Source organism: Cygnus atratus, chromosome 23, assembly GCF_013377495.2.
Source record: "Cygnus atratus isolate AKBS03 ecotype Queensland, Australia chromosome 23, CAtr_DNAZoo_HiC_assembly, whole genome shotgun sequence".
Taxonomy (NCBI): Eukaryota; Metazoa; Chordata; class Aves; order Anseriformes; family Anatidae; genus Cygnus; species Cygnus atratus.
In genome coordinates this window covers 2,831,581-2,851,431 of record NC_066384.1, presented here as the reverse complement: position 1 = coordinate 2,851,431, position 19,851 = coordinate 2,831,581, and the positions used below count along the sequence as shown (strand labels likewise).

The following is a 19,851-nucleotide window of genomic DNA, read 5'->3' as shown; positions in this document are numbered from 1 at the left end:
ATTTTGCAGAGCAGACCCTTTTGTCATTCCCTTTTCTCCTTCATTCCCCGGAATAAAGTGCTGCTTTGAAGTCAGCAAATCTTTCAGCCATTATTACCCTGGATATCTGGAATTAAGAAATTAAGAAATAAGACATAAAGGAAGGTAAAATAGCCATTCATAACATTTTTCAGACATGGCGAGTTTATAAAATGCCTACCCTGGGCAGATCTTGCCTGCTGTGAAAGGTGCTGCTGAAGGCAGACTGTGAAGGAATTGCTATGAAATCCCCCGGTGCCCAGTGCCCCCAGTACCCTCCTGGAGACACGTCCCGTGGAAAATGGGCTCGTTGGGCTGCCCCATCCTCCGAGCACACAGGACAAGTGCCAGACTCTGGCAAAGCCTCCCTTCTTTTTCTCTCTGTTTAACTCCATTAAAATGGAAGATAAAAAGGTTGAAGTAGGGATCTAAATCTCCCAGTTATATCTCTCGCCTGCCCCCGAGCACCAGCAGCACAGGGCAGTTTAATCACTCAGTGCCTTGCGTTCACTCCTGCAGCACACAGCTCTTGGAAACCTGTTGAAATCTATTACAGACCTTTGATCTTTTCCTACATAAAGGTTTTTCTGTAGGGAGTAGATGGGATTAAGCAGAAACAATTTTGCCAGAGAACTCTGTGCTTTTTCCCCCCTCTTTCTCTGCTTTCTTTTAAGAAGAGTGGGGGGAGAAAAAAGACAAGATGCTAACAGAAAAGACCCTGACAAGGGCTTGGGATTTTCAGCTCCTGAATGGAATCCATTTTGTCAATCAAATTCAGCATCTATCAGGAGCAAAGTCTCAGCATGTGGCAGAAAAATCTTGCAAACCCGAACTGTTAAATATTTAGGGCAGATGACAAACAATATGTCATAATATTTGCAGAACTGCATTTGCTATTCAATGCATCATCTTCCTTAAAGTGCTGATTTTTGGAGGCATCAACACAAGAATGAGAAACAATCAGTTGACTGCCGGTATTTGGTTACATTGTAAATGAAGTGTAGGATTTAATTTGGATTTCTTAAGTCTAATATTATATGCTACATGCCAGGTGGGTATTAACATCTATTAGCTGGGGCGTAGCAATGAATATTTAAGAAGAATGTAATTAACATGCGGCAATTCTTATTTTAATTGGGTTGAATTTTTATTTCAGACTTCATGCCACTGCAGGACACCTTCTGTTGCATAGTTCTATTTCCAGGTAAAACAGGAGCAAGTAAATGGCAGGCGTGGAGGGAGAACAGGGACCCTGAATCCCCCAGCCCGCCAACCGGCGCCACTCCAGGCTGAGCACTCGGAGGAGCACCGGCGGTCAGCGTCACCGCTCTGCCTCCGCGGGGTTCATCCCGACAGCAGGTTGCGTGCTTAGGAATGAGTTCTGGCTCCTTAATTTTGGGACAAGGTTCAGATTGGGCACGGCTGCTGGTGACAGGGGTGGGTCATCGGTGAGCACCTGCGCTCCTGTAGTGCCGCCGGCCACAGAACTGCCCGCTCTTGTTCAGTGGAGAAGGCAGCTTTCTGCCAAAATGGAGTGTTTCTGGTTTTCAATGCTCTGTATTTGGTTTAGAAGTTTTCACAAATTAAGCACTCAGAGCCACTTTGCACCAGCAAAGGTGAGAAGCTCAGCAGAGGCCCGGGTATGCCAGCACAGGGACAGTCCCGCACCGAGCTCCGCGGCACAGGATGAAGACAAATCCTGAGCATTTCATCATCCTGCACTTTTTGCTACAAGCCCAGTCAATCACAGACACGAACCTGGATTTATTTCAGCTGTGGCCTTGTTTCTCTGTTTCATATTTCGCTTGAACCGTGCGCCAGATGGACATCGCATATAACACCAGATTACACCGCAGGGCAATAAAACACAATAGAAAAATGTACTTACAGCTGTGTTGCCTAAACCCGGCATCGTACATCCTTAATAATTTTAAGCTCTCAAACTTTTTTTTTCCTCCCATACATTACAGTTTAAAATGTGCTCATAGCCCAAAGCACGGCTGTAAAAATGACACCTGAGCATGCTTGATTTATTCCGCCACCCGCCATTTCCAGGACAGCTCTGCCGAGCTCACACAGCCACGGTGAGGTTTTGGGGAGGGGGAGTCTCATCTCGCTGCTTGTGCCCATCAGGGCGGTGACAACGCAGGGGGTGACGGCCCCGGGGAGCACTCCTGTGGGCACATTTGGGGATCGGACTCAACCTGCACCTGCGAGCACGACCAAACCCAGCTCTTCTCCCCCGGGAGAGGGGGCTATCATGAGCCAGAGGCAGGCACAAACACTGGGATTTAATTCCACGCTGGTGGCAACCCATGCGAAACAAGAATCTGAACTGCTAATGAACCAAAGCGAGCGCGTGGTGAGGCGTCTGATAGCAATTTGCACGTGGGTAGCCCCAAACTTGCAAGATCGATTGTTCTGAGAGAGAAGGCAGCTTAAAGCCTAACTGCTGCCCCTGGGGGAGCCTTTCTGTGCTACCGTGAAGGACACCGGTGGTGGCCATCACCGGGTGCCTTCCAAGAGCTCTTCCCCATGGGGATTTCTGGGGCTGGCACCCAGCGACCAGAGCCACGCACCCGGTGCCGTGGTGCCACGGTGCACGCAGTGGGACTGAAAGTTTCTTGGCATTGCCATTGCTGGATCTTGGTAGGAATCTACTCCTCGGAGATTATGGGGACGCGTTTTTGTTTTAATTAATTAACTGAGCCTGCTTAAAAAAAAATAAAAATGTCCGTTTCATTTTAATCATGTATTATGCAAATTAGAAATGTAAATATCATTAAGAAATCTGCTGCTAACTTAATTTATTTCTGCTGTAGCACTGCTGAAGGCCTTTGATCTCAGATTAGCGCTTTGATCCGCTCGCTTGGTCGGGGTTACACACTGCTGCTGCGGTAAACGCGCCGCCCGAGATGTAGAACATGCAGCAGCAGTGGCTCGCTCGCAGAGCACGCGATGCCAATTAGGTCGTGTGAGCTGCGAACTAGGAGAAGTTCACTTCCAGAAGCCGCCACCAGCACATGTGTGCAGACAGGAGCCCATCTCTACCCCTCTGTCACCACTGTGACAGCCCCCGGGGTGGCGAGGACACAAATCCCTGCACACCCCAAGGAGGCACCGAGTCAGATGCATCCCGTGCGCCGAATGTGCAGGTCCTCTGTGAGGGCACGGCTCTTCAGAGCATCCCTATCTGCTTTCCATTACAAAACAAGGCGCCATATTCCATTAATTTCTCATTTAGTGTGAGTAAAGTGCTGATACATACATTTTAGCTACAGTGCTTGTAATCAGTTAATTTAACCAGAAACATTAATAATGTATTTCTGTGCCACTTGACTGCTCGTCCATTAACAGCTTATACATAGGAGAAGAACGCCACCCCTTGTGCCATGAAGTACCTAATACAGCGCAAACGAAATCAGGTTTTGCATGTTTTATATCAAAATGGAAGAAGAGGGAGGCGCCATCCCTTGGGATCACAGACTTTGGAATGGATCAAACTACTGCCATGGGCTTTCTGCGCTGGCAGGCAGGACAACCCCTCCTTACGGGACACAAATTCTGCGTATTTCATTTTCTGCTTGAATTCATTTCCTTGGCATTACTCAGCAGATACCTGGCTTGGCATCCTGCCGCAATGCGTGGCTGCGCCCGCGGTGCCGGGGCGCGACTCCCCGCCTGCCAGCCAGCAGGGGCTCCCCGGGAAAGCCCCGCTGCACGGGCAGCAGCCTCGGGGCTGCGGTCACAAACCTCAACTCTCACCTCTGTTCTCTTTATAAAAGAGAAGTGTGATGCACGCAGGCAGCCCGGACACAGCAGCTGTGAGGTCAGTGCTTGTCCCAGGGTCTAGGCCCCAGCTTTCCATCGGCAGCCCCGAGGGAGCAGCCTCCATGGGCAGGGGCCGCGAGCCGCAGCGGGCAGGCTGCTGCGGAGGGGCGCCCTGGCACGCGCGTGTTTATGAGGCCTGAAATTGCTTTGGATACTTGGCTGTGTTGCATCACATTAAGCGGCGCCACGCTGAAGTGACAAGGCTGATGCATGATCAGGAGCAGTTTAAGGGGACGGGAATTCAGATCCTGCCTCTCTGTTAGAATCAGAAACTGACTGATGGACCTAAGGAATTATTTTCAGTTCCTTTGCCAGAAGGTTTGTTTCAATAAGCCTCGAGGGCTGCTCACTGCCTGTAGCCGAAGCTGGACCGCTTCTGCCTTCGCCCTGCATGCTCTGACCGCAGGAGCACGCCGTGGGCTGGGGACAGAGGCTCCACGCCGGGCATGGGGAAGGTCCCCGAGTGAGCGGGTGCTGGAGAGAGACTGGGAGCTCCTGGTGCCTCCCCGGCACTGCCCTCCTCGTTCGTCAGCTTGGAGGCTGATTTGGTTCCTGTCTGGAGCACAGCAGCTGACATCAGCCCCTGGCTGAGCAAGGGAGCAGCTCCATCTTCGGCTGCGCTTTGGTTCTGGAGCATTTTGTAGCAGCAGCTCCTTGGGGAAAAGTGGAAGGAGAATCATTTTGAGGGAATAAATCAGTTGTTGCTTTTTTTCTTCTTCTTCTTTTGTGTTGTTGTTTTTGTGCGTTGGTTTTATTTGTGTGTGCTATTTATTACCTTCTGGATTCTGCTGTTTTCACTGCATCGGTGCTGTTGTGCGTGAGACCGCCACGTGCTGAACAGGCGGCTGTGCGGAGCTCCTGCTCGATTCCCAGTACCCAGCCTCGTGCTTCTGAGATCTTTCCTTTACTTCCCACCAGTGTGGTCTCATTTCCCTGTATCAGCACCACCAGCGGCCCTGGAGGAGACGTGGAGCAGCCCAGTGGGATCTCTCGCCCTGCTCATCCTGCAGGAGGAGGCACAAGTACAGGTCCCATGTGCTAACGCTGTCCCCAAACCAAGCACATCAGAGAGGACAAATTGCCAGGGCCCTGCTGCTCGAGAAGAAAGGCATTTTGTGGCCTTGGAGAGAAGACACAGAAAATAGAGCTCTCTGGGCACGAGAGCTCGGTAAGAGGAGGCAGGAGCTCTCGAGTCTCTGGAGGAGCTGAGGCTGGCTGCATCCTCACTACGAGCTATTTCAAAACAAGTATTTCTTTCAGGATGTCACATGGAAAGAGACTGTCAGAAAGCTGTCTAAATGTGTTAACAACACTGTCAGCGGGGGAGAGAAAAGTGTTATCAGAAATAGTTGTTCTTCAAAGCTAAATAACTCCGTGATTTTATAAGGAGTAAAATATAAGAGATCACACCGCACACCGAGGGCTGGAGGAATTTTCTTTCTGAGAAGGAAGCTGTTTGTTTTGTTAAAGAGGAGAGGGGACAAAGTGAAAACCCAAAATACTAAAATACTTTGACTTTCTTGACTTGGCTTTCCATGGAGCTAAAAATAACCAGCTGCACTCAGCCTGTGCGGTTGCAGCTACGGGTAAGGGAAATCACGAAAAAGGATTTCCAGGCGGCTGACCGAGGCTCCCTCTGGGGCAGTCTCAAAGCTCGTCCAGACAAAGACGGGAGGGGGACAGCAGATCTTTGCTTGATGCAGAACATTTGGGCCTGTTCTGATTGCCATCGGGGGCAATTTTGGTGGGACTCGGGTTTTACCCTGGGCAGAGGGGTTCGCCTGGTGCTGCTCAGCCCCTGGAAGCCTCCATTCCCGGCGGCTGCCCCTCGGCTCGGCGTCCAAGGGGCCGTCTTGGGCTTTTGCTTCGGATCCACAGTCTGAATTTTGCAAAGTCCCCACGTCAGCACCACTGTCAGTGGTCATCAAATCAAATCAAATCGAATCAAATTGAATGAAATCATACAAAATAATAACATGTGAAGTTGATTCTAATTAGCGTGTTTTCTCATTTGCGGATTGACATTCTCTGGAGAGCAATTAGCCTACTTTAAAGGTAAAAGACAAACACTTCTTCAACATGCCTGGCAACTGACGTCTAAAACCCAAGAAGCCAGAAGTAACAATGGAGAACACGCATAGGTTTCCACTGCGAGGATGGCCTCAGCTTGTCCTCCCCATGCCTTCCCCCATCTATTTTTCAAAACACCAGAGCTGCAATGCTTCGGGATCCCAGTTGGAGGAATGCAGAACAGATGACACTCACCACAGATGTGGAGGAAAACCAGTATGGTTCCCCATCCGATAACGCTGGAGCCTTTGTTTTCCCCCAGGCTTGCTAACGACTGTCCCAGGTCATTGGCTTCCCAGTTCTCCCAGTTCTCCCAGCAGGGTCGACGACGTGCCGTCCACCTGCCGACCTGCAGCAGCGCAGCCTTTCCTTGCTGTGGGAGCAGCGGATGCGTCGCAGCGCAGCGGAGGACATGAAACGCACAGCCTTCAGGTTGCTGTACCGTCCCAGCCTTCAGATCTTCAATGAAGAAAACTTCAAATGCCTCCTTTTGCCTTTTTTTTCCCCCCATTAAAGCAGTGGGCGCTGAAGCCTGCGGCAGCCGTCTGTTGAAGTGGGGGACTTGTACCCTTGTCTGCCGTCCCCAGGAGGGATGAAAGGCTCTGGGCAACCTGCCCTCGTGGGAGGTGTCCCTGCCCGTGGCGGGGGGTGGAATCAGATGATCCTGAAGGTCCCTCCCAACCCAAAGCACTCTCTGATGACATGAAGCTCGCCGGCACATGTCCTGCCTCACGGCTACACGCCTGTCCCACCAGCTGGGCTTTGGGGTGCCGGGGGGACACTTTGAAGTGCGTGGCTCTGCTGGCTTTCCAGTGCCACAAAGAGGAGGACGGATGACTCCAGCACCAGAAATGTAAAAGCAATAACGACTGATAGCATTTGGTAGTACTCTGCCTGGGAAGGTATCTAATCTGGACTGAAGCTTCTTCTAGAAGGCTGATTCCCAGATCTGGTTCCTGTTGTACGAACTGCTGCACAAACATGGCATAAAAAGATTTTCAGGAAGAAACATGCATGCAAACAAGCTCAACCCTAAGCTGTTAAACCTCAGTGCGTGTCCAACAACCTGTGGCGTTGCAGGATGGGATCTGTGGGCTTCCCTGACTGGGGAAGGGAACAGGACGGTCCCTGCCTGCACTAAGCAGGCAGGCAGTGCTCTGATGAGCATCGGGAGGACGTGGCAGGGCAGTGCTGGGAGCTGTCAGCGTGTCAGCCCTCGGCGCTGCCATCTCTTATCTACCCGCGGAGCTGGGGAGGCGAGGTAAGGAGGACGAGGGAGCTGTGATGTGAATAGACAAAGAGGCAATACCGAGGAAAGGTCATTAGTACCAGCCCAAGTGAGCAGAGGCAATTCATCTCCCAGGCATCGGAAATAACTTCCAAAGCAGGGCGGAGGCAGGAATGGTTTCGAGAGAGACAGCAACAGCAGAGGCCCTTCAGTTTTACTATCTCTGATGAAACTTGTTTATAGGTATATAAAAGTGGGAACTGTTTTGTTGTTGACTTTTTATAGCCCATTGACTTTCTGTATCTCACCAGAGTAAAGCCCCGGGGAAGTTCCTGGCGCAGCCCCACAGGCGATGGTGCTCCCTGGGGAGCACAGGGAGGGCTGCAGGCGTCTTGCAGCCCCCCAGACCTTCCCCTGCTGCCACACCGAGTGCTACATCGCATCCGAAGGCACGTTTCAGAGTGTTGGAGCATAACAGTCTGCACCACGCCTGCACCACAACAGATGCGGTTCTACCTCAAAGCAGATGCAGTCGCTCCGGGGCGCCAGGGCGCATCCGTGCCCCTGTCTGGGAGTTCTCCACCGCAGCCACGTCCCCTGCCCCTGCTTGGCCCAGCTCCTCTGCCCCTTCCCAGCCCGGAGCTGGCACCAGCAGTGCTGGGGAGGGACAAGGAGACAGCAGCACAAGGGAGGGGTGGCTGGGCCGGAGGGCACAGGGCGCTGTGCCGAGGGCTTCCTGCCTGCCGCAGCTGATGGCAGCAGCGGGTGAAGGCGCTCCTTATTTCTTGGGGAGCATTCATCTTCCTCGACTGTGTAACTGCTTCCCTCCCAGCAGCATCTCACCACGTTTACTGACGATGGATTTTTGTGATTAGAAGTGGTGAATTCAGCGAGAATTGCCTAATGTTGTTTGCTGAAAAAAAACAGCAGGTATCTGATGTCTTTTGTTTCAAGGGAAAAACGTGTTTCTGCCTGGAAGTGTAAAGGCCTTTTCATGGACTTTTAAAAAACGAATCCAAAGCAAGGACAGAGAGAGAAAAGGCTTGGCTTTCCTGCGAGCTGGTGGGAGCCTGAGCTCCCTCTGCTTTCACCACTGGCAAGGAGAATCCTTGTGTGTAAATACAACTGGGGGAAATATTTCCTTTAAATAGTCGCAGTGTCCATTTTGAGGGTGAACGTACAATTTTCAGAACTGGTGATGATTTCACTGTGTTGCTAACCGAAGGGCAAGGGAGGTGTGTCTGCCCCGACACCTTTACAGCAAATTGCCTATCTTCATTTTAACTGTGGTCGGTTGTGGGGCACAAACCGATGCCACGTCCCTCATCCTCTCTACAGCACGAGCTGATATTCCCCATTTTGCTAAAATGGAAGAGCTGCAACAATTATTTTCATAATTAGCTGGCTTTTCAAATTAATGCCAGTTATGCTATGTAATCATGATGAAGATTATGCATTAATCAGCTGTTTCAAGCCAGTTATTAGGCTCTTTAAATAATGATTGCAATGAGCAGATCTGAAGGAGAGAGGCAGGAGCCAGCGAGGAAGGGAGGCTGCTCGCGGCGCGGCGGCTGCAGCGCGAGATCTGCCATCAGATGCTCCCCTTCCCGCCGCGCCTCCGAGAAAAAGAGCAGTCTGTTGCATGCGGTGGCTGCTTTTAACACCTTAGCAAATGCCAGAGATTTCACATTGTCCCGCTATTTTCAGCACCCAGCAGTGTAGCCAGAAATATATTGCTCGTGCCTGTCTGCTCTCTCGCTGCCTGGTACTAAATTCAAGCTATTGGGTGGCTGCACAGAAAATCCTTCTCTGTCGAGATGCCTATTACAACCAATTGGATGTCTGGAAGGTGAATTTATTTGGGCTCAAGCACCAGTAACCCCCATACCCAGCCCTTCTGTATCCATCATCATAAGGCGTGCTGCAAAGCAGCCCTGCGAGCTCGGGGCTAGGAGGCTGCCCAACGCCAGCTGCTTGGGAATCAGCACAACACAACCCTGTTATCACTTCAGGATGATGCTGGAAAGCAAAAAATGCTTTGCTAAAATGTTCTGGACAGTAAAGCTTTGTACAGGAAGGATGAATCTCATGCTCACTTTATTTGTGTTTATTGTTTCTGGTGTAATATTGAACACGAACCTTCCCTACCTTATGAAATTTCGATGAGCTACCAGCATATACAAACACTGACGTGGATGAATCATTTTCCGTGTGCCAGTCAATAACCAAATGCTTCAACATGATACAGTGAGAATGAGGCACCTGGACAATTTTTCCAGGCTCCTGTCTATATTGCTAGGCATTCTAGATTAAAAATGAGGTCATAAGGGATTTGTTGAAGATCGCGTGGGATTGAAAGGGGGCTCCAGAACAAGCACCCAGCCTCTTTTTCTCTACTCTTTCCCTATTGCCCATGTTAGTACTGAGATCAAAAACATTTCTTCCCATCAGAGACATGCAGTGAACAACTCAAACGTTTCTGCATGTTTATCAATGGAAATTAAACACCACGCTTTACAGCTGGGGACACAGACGCACAAAGTGTGCAGAGAAGAGGAGGGAAGCAACCTGCCATGATCACAGCGGGCGCTTCCTACAACTTCCCTCGTGTCCTCACTGTGCAAAATGCCCAGCCGTTGGTGCTGAGGCTCCTTCAGCCCCGGCTTCGGGTGGGTTCCTGTAGGGGGTACCGAGTTTGGCTGCTGACAGAAACATCAGCTTGCCTCTCGTCACAGTGGCAGCGTTGGCTAACGCCGAATTGCCACAAGAAGTATGGCTCATGCCTTCTGGCTCCTGGAGGAGGATTCCTGCAGTTGCCTGAAAACTAGGAGGGCTGACTAGACATCTGTTGTCTATAACAAAACATTTTAGGACTACCTTAAATCGAGGAGGAAGATTTTCTTTCTGCTAATGAACCCAGAGACCATCTGTTACCAATTGCACTTGCTTATCTCGCTCATCCATTAATTATTTTGGTTTACTTTTTAGTAAGACAGAGCAAGGTTTATGTGTCTTTCCGTGGTTCTGGAAGGGGCACGGGACTGTGCCGACGCAGAGACAAGGACGTCCAATTACATAATTTACGCCTGCACTGAGTCACTTCAATTAGACTGGCTGTCAGTGGGGAATTGAGGACAAGACTTAGAGACACGGAGCCGAGAAGTGCAGCAATCCTCCGACATGAGCTTGTTGCCCTTGGGGAGGTGCAATGGCATTAACAGCTCTCGAACGCTGGGAAGCATGCATTCAGGACGTGCATTACTGAGCAGAGAAGCTGTAGGGTTGGCAAATTCAGAAGTCTCTGCTGGTCTGCGTTACGAACCTGGATAAGCCAGCAGCAGGAAGGGCAGAAGATGAGAAGGGCGCTAAAAAGGGCCCCAGAGCAGCCAGCAGGGATTGGGGTAGCTCTGCATGAGGGGGCCCTGAGCACGGCCCCGCAGCGTCTCCACAGCAAAGCTGGCAGTCACAGTGAACGCTGCCATGAACCAGCACGTAACAAAACCCCGAATGCTTTCATGTCCTTATTCAGATGGGGACACGTCCTCGTTCCGCTTGCAAATGTCACGGGTCCAGCCAGGGGTTTTGTTGTCCTTGCGACACAAGGGTTTGAATCCAGCTTCCCCCGGCTCACTCCTGCCTCTCTCTTGTCTTCCAGGAGGAATCTTTGAGTACGCAGATGGCCCCAACACCCAGGTTATGAGTGCCGAGGAGCAAGCCTTTCGGTTTTCCGCCAATATTATCAACAGAAACAGAACCTTGCTGCCTAACACAACGCTCACCTACGACATTCAGCGGATACACTTCCACGACAGCTTTGAAGCAACCAAGAAAGGTAAGAACACGCCACACGCCTCACAGCTTTGTGGTATTTGTTCAGCCCAAACCCACGTGGCTTGGCTCGAACCCAGCACCGTCCTGCTCCGCTCAGTGCTCCCGGTTAGAAGTTCGCCCAGAGGTGACCTTCCCGAGGCATGTTAGTACAAGGGAACGACCATTCTCTCCTTTTTCCTCTGCAAACGTCACACAGCTCCTTTCAGCGTTTGCTTCTCATCCTGAGCGAAGGTCTGCAGGCCATGCCTGTGCTTATTTTATTGTATCCCTGGCAATTTGCACACCCCCGGTGCAGGAGGTCTGTTCTCCTCCTAACACACCGTCCCTTCCTAACAGCAGCGGCACATCTGAAGTGCCCTGGGTGAGGTACCGGAGGGGAGGGCAGGATCAGGACCGCACAGCACCGGCACGACCTGGGGGCCCGGCGAGCCTGCTTCTGCTCTGGCAGCACCCAAAGGTGCTGTGGGAAAGCTCCGTGGTAGCTCCCAGTTCGGAGGGAGGCTGCAGAGGGAATGGAGAAATAGTCCACTCCTGTGAAAAATTTGCACGTTTTTTTCCCCTAAAAATGCCTCCAGCCCTAACTGCAGTTGTTCTGCTTTAATTTCTCAGTGATAGCTTCAGTGGAGCCACGGAAAGCATTATTCTGCAAAAAGCAAATTCTATTAAAAGTGATGGGAAAATGCATTTGTCAGGGCGACGCTGATCAGCTCCGTGTTCGCACCAGGCACGGCCCTGCTGGCTGTGCTCCCTGGGCAGCCCCTGCCCTGCTGGCGCTGAGCTCTAATCACTCCCTGGAGCACAGGCAGCTAAGATCAATGGCAATACTTGCCTAAACACGGCTCAGGACGGGCAGTGTCAGTCCCCCGAGGACCTTTCATCCCCGCAGTGTGGACGAGTGGCCCCGATCGTGGCTCAGCACCACACTGCTGAGGAGCGCGGCAGTGCTGGTGCCAGTGGCCCTGGCCCAGCCTCTGCTGGCTGGGAGCATGGGAGGGAGGGGGACAGCAAAGGTTTGGGAGCTCAGCGATAAATCGGGAGCTCCTGGGGAGCTGCAGGAAGAGGCCGAGGAAGGAAGAATGGGCAGGCAGCCTTCTGAACAGGGGCAGGAGGACGGAGATGTACCTTGTTCATGTTTCTGGAGGCTCAGCCAGCTCTAGCAGGCTGAGCAGCATTCCTGATGTGGAACAGCTCCAGCCACGGGTCCAGAGCCTCGCCTGCCCTCCTTCCTCCTCCCTCTTCCTGCCTCTCTTCACTGCTGTAATCACCCAGTACCTGCACTGCTGTTAGTGCCCAGGAGCTTGTCTGTCCGTCCCATGCCCAGGAGCTTGTCTGTCCGTCCGTCCAGTGCCCCCCCCACCCCCAAAGCTGCCTTGTGTTTCTCTGACCGCCTCTTCCCTCCTCCTCCAGCCTGCGACCAGCTCGCCCTCGGGGTCGTAGCAATATTCGGCCCGTCCCAAGGCTCCTGCACCAACGCCGTCCAGTCCATCTGCAATGCCCTGGAGGTCCCCCACATACAGCTGCGGTGGAAGCACCACCCGCTGGATAACAAGGACACTTTCTACGTCAACCTGTACCCCGACTATTCTTCCCTCAGCCATGCCATCCTGGACCTGGTGCAGTACCTGAAATGGAGGTCAGCCACCGTGGTGTACGATGACAGCACAGGTAGGCAAAGGAGGTGCTTTGAAAGGAGGAATCCAGATTTTTTTGTTGTTGTGGGTCCCATTTAGGAGCTTTTCTAAGAAACCCTTTAAAGGGCAAAATGACATCACGTGTAGTAATCCCTGGGATCCTTTCTGAAGCATTTTATTCACAGCCCACTTGGGAAATGGGTAAACCCTCAGCACCAGCTCTGCCAGCAAAGGGTCAAGGGGAGGATTAAGTGTCTGGGGGCACGCTGCCCCCACCCTATTGTACGGGGCACCGCCATGCCCCTCCGCACCAGCGAAGACCCCGCTCTGTGCCTGCCACTGGGGATGCAGTTTCCCAGCTAAAAGCAAAAGCAGTTCTGGAAAGTTTTTTTGTTTTCTGGCTAATTCTATAAAACACAGCTACCAAAGTTTTTCACACGAAGAATGCTGTTGATGCTTAAACAAAGCAAAGTGCTGCACAGCACTGCAGATAAAAAGAAAGGGGGAAAAAAAACAGTAACAAAAGACACATTGGGTAGCCTGTCCAACCTAATTCCACTAAACCAAATGGTTTCTTTAGGGGAGGGCTGATGAGAACACAGTTTGACATTCCTGTTTTGCAAATGTGGGTCACAGTATGTTCCCTTCATGGCATATTCTAATGCATTTCTTCTACTATGCACAGGGACATGCTTCTATTTTCCTCCCTGCAATAGGCATCTGCTGAATTTCTTCTTGCAACATTAGATACCAATAATTCCTGTGCAGCTGCATCCAGCCTGGCTTTGTACCTTCTGCATAAAATAGAAATGAATTCTGAGGGCAGCAAGACAGTTACAAGTTGTGATTAAGGGACCGTTATGAACTATGCTATTCATAAATCTAAGTGCTTTTTCTTTTTTTTTTTTTTCCCCTTTCCTGTTGTGTATGGTAAATAATGTGGATTTTAATTTGTTGTGTAGATGATTATCACAGCCTGTCCTTTCTCAAGGGCATATTGCTAAACAAAAAACCATCGTGATGACATAGATGGCAGAGGTTAGGATGGATCTGCCGCTCTCCTCTTCCTACCCAGTGCAAGGACCCCAGCTCTGCATCAGCTGGGTGCAGAGGCAGCAGGAAAATACGAGGAAAAGCCAATCTGCCCCAGAATAACCATTCTGGAAGTCTGTGTGTGTGTTTTTTAATGACTGACACACACCTTTACCTTGCTAACTCTATAGCAACGGCCATTTGGGGGAGAGAGGAAAGTCTCGATGCCTTCCGTACAATAACCAGAAGAAAACCTCATGCTCTGGTGGCCCCTAACGCTGTGCCCTTGTCTTTGTGCCATGCCCGAAGGCCTGATTCGGCTGCAGGAGCTGATCATGGCCCCGTCGAGGTACAACATCCGCCTGAAAATCCGCCAGCTGCCGCTGGACACGGACGACGCGCGGCCGCTGCTGAAGGAGATGAAGCGGGGCCGGGAGTTCCGCATCATCTTCGACTGCAGCCACCTGATGGCAGCTCAGATCCTCAAGCAGGTGAGCGGGGCCGACGGGGGCCATGGTGGGGGCCATGCTGCTGGCACAGGGCAGGGGACAGCCCTGAGGGTGGGCGTGCAGACCTACAGCTTTCCTTTCGGGTACGACGGGTGATTTTACCCCTAGACCCCGCAGCACAGCCTTTGAAACCAAGGGCTGTCTTATTGCAGTCGGGAAGGAGGCACCAGTGAGCACTCAGAAAGCAGCAAAGTCAAGGTTAGGGTTATGTCTCGGCATCCCCAGCACAAAACAACCCCAGTCCCGTCCTGATAAGACAAACACTTTGATATTTCCTTTTTTAAGAGCATGAGCCGGAGCGCAGGTAGCGGGCTGCTAATAGAGGTGGTGAAAGAAACCAGCCTACGCCTTTTTTGATCAAAACCTGCCATTTTCACCGAGTGTAATTTTCCAAGGGTACGACTGGATTTCTACACCAAAAAAAAAAAAAAAAAAAGTAGATTTCAATGAAAAAACACATTGCAGAGACAGAACCCTGGAAAGAAGAAGCAAACGTCAGGGGAGCAGCCGTTGTGCCACCCCCGCGCCCCCAGCCCGTCCGTGGTGCGCAGCCCGCGGCACTGCCCCTCTGCTCCTCTGCCCTGCTGTGTAATGGGGGGACGAGCTCCAGGCCTCCTCTGTGGCTGCTCATTTAGCCCCGCACGGGCTGTTTAAACACTGATTTTAAATCTCTTCCCTCCCTTCTGTGCTGCCGCATGCCCCAGGGGTGTGACTGCATGCCGTGCAGAAGGGCATGGTGTAACGGCTTCGTTTTGGTGCTGGGCGCGGGGCTGTGCTCGTGGTCCTGTGCCTCGCTGCAAAAGGACCAGATCAGCACGGGATCTGCTGTGTGTTCCGTGTGCTTCCCAGCACCGTGTGCAATTCTTGCACTTTAAGCCAGATGTCAGTGATTTTCTGTTCACTGGCCTCCCTTCCGTCTCTCCCTTCTGCCACTGGTGTTTTTTGCAGACTGGGAGGTTTGCGGCTCGCCCCAACCCCTTGGACTCAAGTGCCAGTACACTGCGGGGTCACTGTGAGACAGGAAAATGGTCTCAAGAAAGGCTAAAAAGCAGCCAGCGGAATTGCTGCTCCGAGCAGCTCAGCAAGACGCTACCACACAGATTAAATAAATCCCCTGAAGGGCTGAGAAAGCAAGCGTGTAGAAAGAGACTTCTCCTGCAACCTGCTTGATGCAAAATGAAGAGAAATCAGAAAGCCTAGGAGGGATTATTAAAGAAAGCAATAGAAGGGACTCATTGTCTCCTGCCTATTATTTTAACATGCTGGCTGTGTTTGGTGCTGTTCACTTATTATGCGGTTTATTATAGTTTATTGTGCCATCTGCTCTGCTCAGCGTTGCGAGCACAGAGTGAGGAAGATGGAGGAGAGGGGGGACTGGAGGGAAGGAACTTCTCCCAAGTCCTTCTGGCTGGTTTGGGGGGGGGGGCAGTTCAGGACCCACAGCCATGGATTTGTGCATAGCAATATTACACAGTGTACACAGAAAAAAGAAAAAAGTCAAATATTTTCAGAGTTTGGGAAGCTGTACAAACCCAAATCATGCCCCGACTGCCCTCTCTCCATATCCGTGCAGTGTTGAGGCTCCGAGCAGCACACGACACAGACCCCTCATCTCTGTCACCCTCATTTGCTGAAGAATTAGGAAGCTCAGGAACCTCATCTCCTAACTTTCTCCCCAAATGAGAAACACGCACCTGGAGCAGCCGCCTTCCCTTGCAGAACAGCAGGGGGGGGCCAGGAAAAGGCACTTCCAGCCCCGACCGCCGCTGCCTCCTCCCGCTGAGCCTCACACGCAGCCCGAGCCTCCTCCCTGCGGCACAGCAGCCTGAGCTTGCTTTGTGCTGGTGGAGGAACAACGACACGCAGAGATAAACTGAACGGCAAAAATGTCAGGGAAAAATGGCCCGGCACTCTGTTTGTCCCAGAACCAGCAATGCTTACACACCAGGGTTACCCCCTGCTTTTTGTAGCCTCAGTTAGCTCTGCTTCACTCAGCCTCTGGTGTCGGCTTCTCCCAGGCACGACCCATGGAGGTGTTCTGCTGCCTGCCCCCGTGCAGTGCCGACGGATGGCAAAAAGGGCTTGTGCTAGAATTCCCAACGCTCAGTACTGGTTTTACCTTCAGGTGACATAAAATGGTTTGAGCAACTACGGCCACCATTCACGAAGGCAGCTCCGGCTGAGCACACAGGACTAAGCCCACCCAGCTCTTGCTCCCAAGTAATTCAATGGCAAACTCTCCCAGAATATGAGTGGCATGCAGTTCACTGGTGATGTGGACAGTGCTTTGAAAGGTCATGAGTCCAGGAATCACAACCCGAGAGCTGGCACAAAGATGTGCAGACATTGCCGCGTCCAGTCTGGGTTCCTTGGAGACACCAAACAATTTCACCCTCTTGGACACACAAATCATTACAGAAACCCATCAGAGAGCTACACCCGCTCATGAGGCCTTCCCCTGTTACCTGTGTTTCTCTAGCCTAGCTCATTTTTGGTCACTTTTTAATCCTTTACACCTGTTCTCCAGTTTCCCAGCTTCCCCGCTCTCCTTGGCAGCTGTTTCCGAACAGTTGCCGCACTCTGCAGTGCACAGATGTGCCTGTCTTAACTTTAATGGAGCTCCCGTTCCCATCCTGGGGCTCGCCCGTAGCTCATCCACAGGTTTATCATTTATTTATTCCCCCACAAACCCAGATGTCTGCTGCACTGCCAGTACGGGAAGCTGGGGCTTGCTTCTCCCAGCAGCACCGGAGCGCGCGTCTACCTCCAAAATGGCTCCGCTGGGGAGCCGTCGCCTCCTGTGCTGGAACCTCAGGAGTTCCTGGGGGGTTTCACAGCACCTCCCCGATGGCTCCCGTGCTGGGCTGTCAGCGAGCTCCAGGTTGCTGCACCCAGCTGTGCAGGGCCGGAGAGCCCTCGGACGCAGTCCTGTAGATCCATGGGCACCGGGCTTTCTAAAAGATATTTCCAGGCCAGGAAACAAGGGGTAAAGACCCGCTCCAGCCTTACAATTTCTAGGCTTGTAATCTCGATCCTTTCCTTTCCCCATGTTTTTGACATCCTACTTCTTTGCAAACTGTCACTTCCTTCCTCAGAGCTAAATTCTGCCCTAGTAATTTTAGCAAAAATACAAGGGAAGCAAACATTTCCTGGGGGACTTGAAGTTGCTTTCCCATCAGTGGAGATTTTAAAGTGGTCTCGCATGCGTCTTCTCCAGAAAACAAGCTCACAGAGCCAGCATCACAGTGCAGACCATGAGCATCTCCTGCTGTAGCCACAAGCCTCAAGGTGACCTGCTCCCGGGCAGGAACCTGTGCCCGATGTGCTCTGGAGGGTCTGCACGAGGTAACCCAGCCAGGGACCCTCTGGGCCGTAACAATTTGTGATAAACCCCACAGATCACGGCAGGTTTATGCAAATCCCAGCAATCTGCATGAGCAGATCCATGTCGGGCTGGAACATGTGGGGCTTGGTGTGGCCAAAAGCCCCCAGGAGCACGGCGGCGTGGCCGAGGGGGGTGAGACACCCCCGCTCCCCTACACTTCTGCTGGTCTGCTGCCAGCCAGGCACTGCAGGGGAATCCGCCTGCAGGACTCAGGAAGGACGGACACACGGACAGGAGTCAGACGTACAAGCTATATGGACAGACACTGAAGGGGAGGGGATGCAGAGCACCAGAAATACAAGAACTACAAAGCCTTTCACTTTGCTTCTAGCCTGGAATCCAGCTGCTGGGCGTCTGGGTCTGCCTCCTGCCAGACTCTCGAGTTTTATTTTGCATGGCTGGTGTTATATTCTTGTACCCACCCTTACTAACCTCCTTTCCCTGCTCTCCCCAAGGCCATGGCGATGGGAATGATGACAGAATACTACCACTTCATCTTCACCACTCTGGTAAAGTATCTAATCGGCGCAAAGCCCTTTTACCCTCGCTGGTGAGCCCATGGGGGACGAGGAGGTGCTTGGAGGGGCCGGGGAGCAGGCTTGGCGCCCATCCTCTTCTATGTGCACTGCACGGCTGCAGGGCATTACTGCGGGGAGGGGGGGAAACAAGGGGAAGGGGACCAGCACCCCAAGAGAGGTGAGAGCAGGGCTAGACTCAGCTTCGGGTTAAAACCAGACAATTTGGTCATCCCAACTCTGCCACCGCAGCCCTGCCTGAGCACTTACTGCGAGAGGCTTCAGTCTCTGCTTCGCTGCTCTTGGACGGCTCCAGTCCTTTGGAGCCGCACAGATTTGCACAGATGCAGGCTTTGGTTTTGTTTCCCCTCTCGCTCATTTTGGTTTCAGTGCAGCTACCCGCATGCTGAAAGATGAGCATTCGGATGAGGTTGTAGATGGGATGGCAGGGGACCGAGTTTCAGTAAGACCCGGGTGTGTGTTTCTCTGCGCTCATCTTGGTCTCCCTTAAACCCCAGCACCAGCCCCACCGTGGTCAATAGTTCAGTACTGCAGGTTTATTTTGCATGAGAAGAACTCAGCTTGAGATTAACTCCACACTCATTAAACACGGGCCAGTTCTTCTCTGACACCAGGAGGCATTTTTGGTTTGGGTTTTTTGGCATGCCACTTTTGTTTCCATTTAGGATGCTATTGTCTGGTATACTGTTGAATTTTGTGTGATTTCAAAAATCCAATTTATCTTTTTGCCTTTAGGAAAGAAACAGACTAAACTAACCCTTAAAAACTGCAAAATTTATTTTTCAAATGCAAAAGACATGTTAATTACCCCTGCTGCCATTATCTATTCCAGGCAGCTTTAAGCATTTCCAGATAACCTCCTATTAATCAGCCCCAGCTGAGCCTAGAGTACATTTCATGTGTAGGTACAGCCTGGAGGTGGGAAAAAAAAAGAATTATAATAAATTAATAGATAAGCAATCACAATTAATGCCACTTTCCTGAAATAACAGTTATATCATGGGAAAGATATTTTAATCTGTCATTCCTTAAGGCAATGTTTTTCTAGCTTGCAATGCATGTGCTGCAGCGTCTACAGTACTAGACCCATGGGGTGCTAATGAATTAGTCTATTATGTTATACTGAATGTTTCTAAAAGGTCCCTAGTCAATACTGAGTACAGTGTATCAACACTTGGCATGAAATGCTTCAACATTTTGCTAGGCAGCAAGACTACAGTTCACTGACTTCAACGTGATGAGCCCTACCGCAGCCTCTCTGCCGGAGCAACCCTTCTGCGCCCGCGCCTAACGCACGGGAGGCTTTTACGTCCTATAGAGTCCCGAGCAGTGACAACCCCCTTGAGCTCAACGCTTCTGGGAATTTCCCAGCAGCTTGTGAAAACGAGTCCTTGCGAACCCAGGAGCTTTCCTAATGCCTGCTGTCACTTCTGCTGCAAGTTAGGGAGGCAGAAGCAGGAAGCAGGAATTGCCTCCCAAGCCTGGGGCTGCCGCGAGCAGAAACCACACGCCCAGCCCTGCTTCTGAGCAGGCACCGAGCTGGGAGGGCCTGGTTCCCACTGGCGCTGGTAGTCAGGCATTCCTGCGAAGCTCCTGAGGCTCACAACATGCTTCCTGCTTCGGATGCTCAGGCACAATGAACTTCGGCTCGGGATTTTAACTGGGGAGGTGGGAGGGCATAGGTGAGGGGAAGACCTCACAGAAACATTGAGCATAGAGCTTGAGAATAGATGGAGGGGAGAATTGTCTGCAGTACAAAAAATAGCAAAAGAGAACGTAG

At 51.6% G+C, this 19,851-nt stretch overlaps 1 protein-coding gene across 1 annotated transcript in view; it reads left to right on the top strand.

Annotated features, from left to right (window-relative positions):
• Positions 1-19,851, top strand: part of GRIK3 (glutamate ionotropic receptor kainate type subunit 3) — a 106,770-nt gene that overhangs the window by 47,737 nt on the left and 39,182 nt on the right. The window contains exons 2-5 of the mRNA XM_035562192.1: positions 10,803-10,979; positions 12,386-12,643; positions 13,951-14,132; positions 17,991-18,044. Coding sequence (XP_035418085.1) covers positions 10,803-10,979; positions 12,386-12,643; positions 13,951-14,132; positions 17,991-18,044 — 671 coding nt within the window. The remainder of the gene's footprint in view (positions 1-10,802; positions 10,980-12,385; positions 12,644-13,950; positions 14,133-17,990; positions 18,045-19,851) is intronic.